We start from the raw sequence: 6,746 nt of genomic DNA, 5'->3' as shown, positions 1-6,746 counted from the left end.
GGGCCCACCAAAACAACAATGACGGCTGCAACCAAAAAATAGCCGGGCATTGTGGTGGGCGCCTGTGGTCCCAGCTACTTGGGAGGCAGAGGCAGGAGACTCACTTGAGCCCAGGAGTTGGCTGTTGCTGTGAGCTGTGACGCCATAGCACTCTACCCAGGGGGACAGCTTGAGGCTCTGTCTCAAAAAATAAATAAAAATAGTGAAAAGGGTAGATTTTATGCCAGGGACTGTGGCTCATGCCTGTAATCCCAGTGCTTTGAGAAGCCAAGGCAAGAGGAGCACTGGAGACCAGGACAGGAGTTTGAGACAACTGTCCAGCCTGGACAATATAGTGAGACCCTATCTATACAAAAAATTAAAAAAATTAGCTAGGCAGTGTGGCACACAGCTGTAGTGCCAGCTACTTGGGTAGCTGAGGCAGGAGGATCACCCAGGATATGAGGTTACAGTGAGCTATGATCACAGATGATCTCTTTAAAAGAAAAAAAAAGAGATTTTATGTTATATATATTTACTGCAATAATAAAAAATAAATAAATAAAATTAAAAAAAGAAGAAACAGTGGTAGATTTCCAAAATTACCACCTGAGAGGCTCTTGGATAGACCAGGCATTCAAATTCAACTACCCACAAAACCTCATGTGGGGAGCTTATTGAGAATGTGGATTCCTGGGCCTTACCCCATGAATCTGATTCTGGTTTGGGGCAGGGTCCTCAAATGGCTTTAAGCTCCCTGAGCAATTCTACTACAGTGATCTGCAGATGGTAACTACAGACCAGTGGTGTCATGGGGCTAGCCCTCAACATTCCTTATCAGTAGATTCAAGGCCAGGCTTAGCAGGAGGAGATGGGGAGTAACTGCTACTGGGCACAGGGGTACTTTTTAGGGGTTATGGAATGTTCTGGAATTGGACAGAGTTGAGAGTTAAATTAAGGTATGGCTCACGCCAATAATCCTAGCACTCTGGGAGGTGGTTCCCCAAATGTGTGACTATGCTAAAAACCTCTGAATTGTATAATTTTATTTATTTGTATATTTTTGAGACAAGAGTCTCACTTTGTTGCCCTCAGTAGAGTACCATGGCATCAGCACTCACAGCAATCCAAAACTCTCAAACTCTTGGGCTTAAGTGATTCTCTTGCCTCAGCCTCCCAAGTAGCTAGGACTACAGGCACCTGCCCCATGTCCAGCTATTTATAGAGACAAAGTCTCACTCTGTCTCAGGCTAGTCTCAAACTCCAGAGCTCAGGCAATCAACCTGTGCTAGGAGTACAGGTATGAGCACCCAGCTGAGTTGTACACTTTGAAAGAATGAATTATGGTGTATTAATTATATCTCTTTTTTTTTTTTGAGACAGAGTCTCAAGCTGTCCCCCTGGGTAGAGTGCTATGGCATCACAGCTCACAGCAACCTCCAACTCCTGGGCTCAAGTGAGTCTCCTGCCTCTGCCTCCCAAGTAGCTGGGACCACAGGCGCCCACCACATGCCTGGCTATTTTTTGGTTGCAGCCATCATTGTTGTTTTGGTGGGCCCTGGCTGGATTCGAACCCCCCACCTTAGGTGTATGTGGCTGGCGCCTTAGCCACTTGAGCCACAGGCACTGAGCCATGAATTATATCTTAATAGAGCTGCTATTCAAAAAATGGAGGGATTAAATGAGATAAGGATTATAATGAGACTCACACTATGCCTGCAAACTTTTTTTTTTTTTTTGAGACAGGGTCTTGCTCTGTCACCCAGGCTACGATGCCATGGCGTCATCACAGCTTACTGCAACCTCAAACTCCTGGGCTCAAATGATCCTCCTGACTCAGCCTCCCGGAGTGCTAGGATTACAGGCATGAGCCACCACCTTAATTTCACTTTTGATAAATAATCTACTCTTTTTACACAGCCTCCTGGATGAGCTCCAACCACCCAATCAATGATAAGGGTAGAGTTTACCAGTAGACCCAGCTCTATAAGATGCCAAGTTAGTAAACCGTGTTGACATAAGAAATGAATAAAAGAAATAATACTAAGACGACAAGGCTATGCAAAAACAAGTACAGACATTCACAATAATCAGAAGAGAATCCAGAGCGATGGGAATCCATAAGCACTTCAGTTGTTAGGCTCATATTCCTGTCAAAGCAGCTCCTTCCTGTTCCTTTTACACTGTTAGAACGCCATTTACATAAACCTAGGTACTAGGAGGAGTTAACGGAACTCCTCTACTGCCTAGAGTTAACTGAATCTAAGAATACTCACAGAAAGATCCTCTTTCCACAAAAGCAGTAACGATGCCTACATTAGCACTTACATGTACATTTTACTAAGTTTTTTTTTTTTTTGGTTTGAGAATAAGTTATTTACCATTATGAGTCAACGTGTGCTCTCAAAAAGTATAAAGTCATTATCTTCTTCCAACTCAAAGGGTCAAAAAACCTTGAGTCCAATAAGTATTTACTTTTATCAAATGAGAACTCTGGGCTTGGCACATAGAACTTCATTTCATCTTAACAACCCACTGATACAGGTACTTAGGGAGTTCTATTTTACAGATAGCAAACTAAGGCACAAGGAGGTTAAATGAACACAGGTAGTCTGATTCCCGGAGCTAAAGATTTTCTTCTAGGTCAGGTACAGTGGCTCACACCTATAATCCTACTACTCTGGGAGGCTGAGACAGGTGGATTGCCCAAGCTCAGGAATTCAAGACCAGCCTGAGCTAGAATGAGACCTATCTCTAAAACTAGCTTGGTATTGTGGGGGGCACCTATAGTCCCAGCTACTCAGGAGACTGAGGCAAGAGGATCCCATGAACCCAGGTGTCTGAAGTTGCTATGAGCTACGATGATGCCAAGACACTCTACCTAGGGCAATAGAGTGAGATTCTGTCTCAAAAAACAAATAAAAAATAAAAATAAAGCTCAGCCCTCCTCCTGAGCTTCTCCCCTGGCTGCTGCGTGGGAGAGGAGGCCGGGACGGCAGATGAGATCGCCAAGGCTCAGGTCGCTCAGCCTGGTGGCGACAGGATCTTCAGGAAGATCATCTGCAAGGAAATCCCAGCCAAAATCATTTTTGAGGATGACCGGTGTCTTGCTTTCCATGACATTTCCCCTCAAGCACCAACGCATTTTCTCCAAAGAAACACATATCCCAGATTTCTGCAGCAGAAGACGATGATGAAAGTCTTCTTGGACATTTAATGATTGTTGGCAAGAATGTGCTGCGGATCTGGGTCTAAAGAAAGGTTATCGAATGGCGGTGAATGAAGGTTCAGACAGGGGACAGTCTGTCTGCCATGTTCATCTGCATGTTCTTGGAGGTCGGCAGATGAATTGGCCTCCTGGTTAAGCATGTTTTGGGGATAATTTGCCCTTCTCTAGGCAGTGATCAAGTTCGCAAGTTCTTATATGTTAAATAACACATCAATTTTTGCCTGTGTATGGAGAGATTGAGGAAATAATTATAAAAACCCATACATAATAAAATATATTGTTGCATGGTTTACAGTCAAAAAAATAAATAAATAAAATAAAATAAAGTTCAGGGCCTGTAGCACAGTGCTTACAGCACCAGCCACATACACTGAGGGTGGTGGGTTCAAAGCCAGCTATACAACTGCCACAAAAAAAAAAAAGCCAGGCATTGTGGTAGGCACCTGTAGTCCCAGCTACTTGGGAGTCTGAGGCAAGAGAATCACTTAAGCCCAAGAGTTTGAGGTTGCTGTGAGCTATGATGCCACAGCACTCTACCCAGGGCAACATAGTGAGACTCTGTCTCATAAGTAAGTAAATAAATAAATTTCTTCCTGAACTGCTTGCAATAATGAATCAGCTACATACCTGGGCACACAGAGAGCAGGAAATACCAAAGGGCAGGGACCGTGAAGTAGCTCAAATGCAGAGGAACCCCCTGCATTGATGGTGAGCTGGTGTTGAAATACAGCCATCCATTTCTCACTCAGGGCAGTCTCTTCCCTTTCCTACCCTACCCTGGCCCGAGGACAGAGGCTCTCCGTCAAACCTCAGAAGAAGAATGAGAGCCCTGAAAACACAAACTCCCCTTCCCAAATTTCTCTGAGACAGTGGGTTATGCCTCTGTGAGATGTGCCAAATGCTTAATGTATGGTGAACATGCAAAGATCCTAAACCACATTTTATTATGGAAAAGACATGAGCCTTACAACACAGAACCTAAAAAACTGAAAGTGCAATTTCAGGGTAAGCGGATGAAGACCAGCACTTCACTTAGACTCTCCGACAGTCATTTCAGCCCCTCTCCTGATTCTCACAGAGGCCATGAGGCCAGGGTAGAGGGCTGAGGAGTGGCAGGGGAGCCCGGGAAGCTGCACGTACTTGCATTGGCATTGGGGACAGGCACTGGCTGGGTATAATATGAAGGAGGATTCATGCCCTTCCCATCCGGGCCGGTCATGAGCCCCGTGGTCGGCCCAGGCATGGGTGCTGGAGGCGTGGGGTAGTAATTGTTAACAGCCACCGTCTCTTCATAGGATGGGGGCGCAGTTGGCGCTGAGGAAGGCCCCGCAGCTGCCTGGTAGGGTCCTGGAACCGACATTTTACCTAGAGCAAAAACAGAACATACTGGATAAGAAATTCAGTTGACCTCTCCATCCCCCCACCCCTTTTCCTCCCAGTCTTTAATTTTCTACATGGCAAACAGAAAAATCTTAGGAAATGACTTGTGTCTAGCCTTGTCCAAAAGCCAGAAAAAGTTAATGTCCCTTCAAGACCCCAGAATTACTACTTTCACAAGGGATTTCCTAAATAAAGGTAAAAAATAAATCATGACTACCAAGATCACTAAAACCCAGAAAATCCCGAGGGGGAACACTGACCCACTTGGAGCAGTTTCTTTCTCATAACTCAAACATTACCTGATAGTGACCTATCGTCAGTATCTAGAGTGCCTTTCTTTTTGTTAACCCCTGTGGTTTTCACTAACTGTTTCACGTAATGGAAAAGACAAAGGCATTCAATAAACCAACCACAAACCATCCCCCAAAAAGCACTGAGCCAGATACTCAAAACGAAACTCACACTGTATGATGCCACTTATATGAAGTTCAAAGACAGGCAAAATGAACCCAAAGGGCTAAAAATCAGGAAGGTGGTTGTGCTTGGGGGGGGCAACAGGGAGTTGGGTGGGGGTGCTGGTCACACAGGAACATTCACTGAGTGGAAACGGGAGTCACATAATGAACGTGTGTGCACACTTTTTTCTAAGTGTATTATAGTTTTTTAGAAAAGGAATCACACATACACACCAGTTCTCATTTTGAATAATGAGTAGCAGAATACCCAGAAACATACTCTTTGTGAGGGCAGAGAAAGGATCTTCCCCCACTGGCAGAGCTGCTGCCTGCCTAGAATTACACCCGATCCCATGCCGATCCGTGCTGGGCAGCCACGGGCCAGCTGGAGGCAGGCACAGTGCTGTCCTTTGTGTGGCTGTTTTTTCACCCGGGCAGGGGCTCAGGCTGCGTTAGGAGAGCCATTCAGACCTGCCTGTCTTGCGAGAAATGGGGGGCTGAGCCCCAGGGCAGCAAGCTGCACTGAAGCAGTGGGTCTCGGGCTGTAGCTCTCCCCACACATCTTGCCTCAGTCCTGCCTGGTTGGGAAGCAGGGGCAGCAGTTAATCCTACGGGGAGAGGGAAGAAGGGGGGGATCCATCACAGAAGCTAAGCCTCTAAACTGGTGGTTCTCAACCTTCCTAATGCCAAGACCCTTTAATACAGTTCCTGTGGGTCGCGACCCACAAGTTGAGAACAGCTGCCTAAACCAAGCCTGAAGAATCCAGGAAAGGATATTTCAAAGTGGAAATAATGGCAGGGGTGTGTGTCAGTAAGTAAAGACAGACAGGTTGAAGCTGGGCTCTAGAGAATGCTGGCTGTCCCCGGGAGGTGCGCACACTCTACTGCACCACAGCAGACAACGCCGTCTGTCAGAATCTTCTGTGAGGACAGAAATGTTACGTATCCACTGTCCCATGTAACAACCACCAGTCACATGGAGTGTCAGGCACCTGAAATGTGGCCAGTGTGAGAGAGGAACTGAATAGTTCGCTGCATTTATGGTTAAGCAATTTAAACATTCTTTTTTTTTTTTTTTTGAGACTGAGTTCACTCTGATACCCTGGGTGGAGTGCCATAGTGTCATAGCTCACAGCAGCCTCAAATGCTTAGGTTCTCCTGCCTCAGCCTTCCGCGTAGCTGGGACTACAGGTGATTGTCACCACATTGGGCTATAATTTCTGTTTTTAGTAGAGACAGGGGTCTCACTCTTATTCAGGCTGGTTTTGAACTCCTGGGCTTAAGAGATCCTCCCACCTTGGCCTCCCAGAATACTAGGATTATAGTTGTGAGCCAGCAGCCCAGTCCAGGCAATTTAAGTTTAAAATTGTCCGAGCAATTTTTCTTTTTTGAGACAGAGTCTCATTTTGTCACCCTTAGTACAGTGCTGTGGCTTCACAGCTCACAGCAACCTCAAACTGTTGGGCTCAAATGATCCTCTTTCTTCAGCCTCCCAAGTAGCTGGGACTACAGGTGCTTGGTTATTTTTAGAGACAGGGTCTTGCTCTTGATAAGGCTGGTCTCAAACTCCTGAGCTCAAACAATCCACCTGTCTCAGCCTCCCAGAATGCTAGGATTACAGGCATGAGCCACTGTGCCCAGCCTTAAATTTAAAAATTGATACTTAGCTTGGCGCCCGTAGTACAGTGGTTATGGCACCAGCC

The 6,746-nt window shown here is 45.9% G+C and overlaps 1 protein-coding gene and 1 pseudogene across 5 annotated transcripts in view; one reads left to right on the top strand and one right to left on the bottom strand.

Moving 5' to 3' along the window:
- Positions 1-6,746, bottom strand: part of LITAF (lipopolysaccharide induced TNF factor) — a 35,385-nt gene that overhangs the window by 5,623 nt on the left and 23,016 nt on the right. For 3 of the 4 annotated variants that reach the window (XM_023507570.1, XM_023507571.1, XM_012812104.2), the window contains exon 2: positions 4,349-4,573. In XM_023507570.1, the coding sequence (XP_023363338.1) occupies positions 4,349-4,568 (220 nt within the window). In that variant the 5' untranslated portion in view covers positions 4,569-4,573. Of the gene's footprint in view, positions 1-4,348; positions 4,574-5,323; positions 6,129-6,746 lie in introns of those variants that run through there. The other variant, XM_012812103.2, reaches the window with a different exon arrangement.
- On the top strand, positions 441-3,499 carry LOC105888093 (annotated as a pseudogene). The gene is made up of 2 exons (XR_001161747.2): positions 441-451; positions 2,917-3,499. The product of XR_001161747.2 is annotated as a histidine triad nucleotide-binding protein 1 pseudogene (transcript).

Source organism: Otolemur garnettii, unplaced genomic scaffold (genome assembly GCF_000181295.1).
Source record: "Otolemur garnettii isolate 467f Iridium unplaced genomic scaffold, OtoGar3 scaffold00189, whole genome shotgun sequence".
In the NCBI taxonomy this organism is placed as follows: Eukaryota; Metazoa; Chordata; class Mammalia; order Primates; family Galagidae; genus Otolemur; species Otolemur garnettii.
The sequence above is the reverse complement of the archived record's forward strand: the minus strand, read 5'-3'. Positions and strand labels throughout refer to the sequence as shown.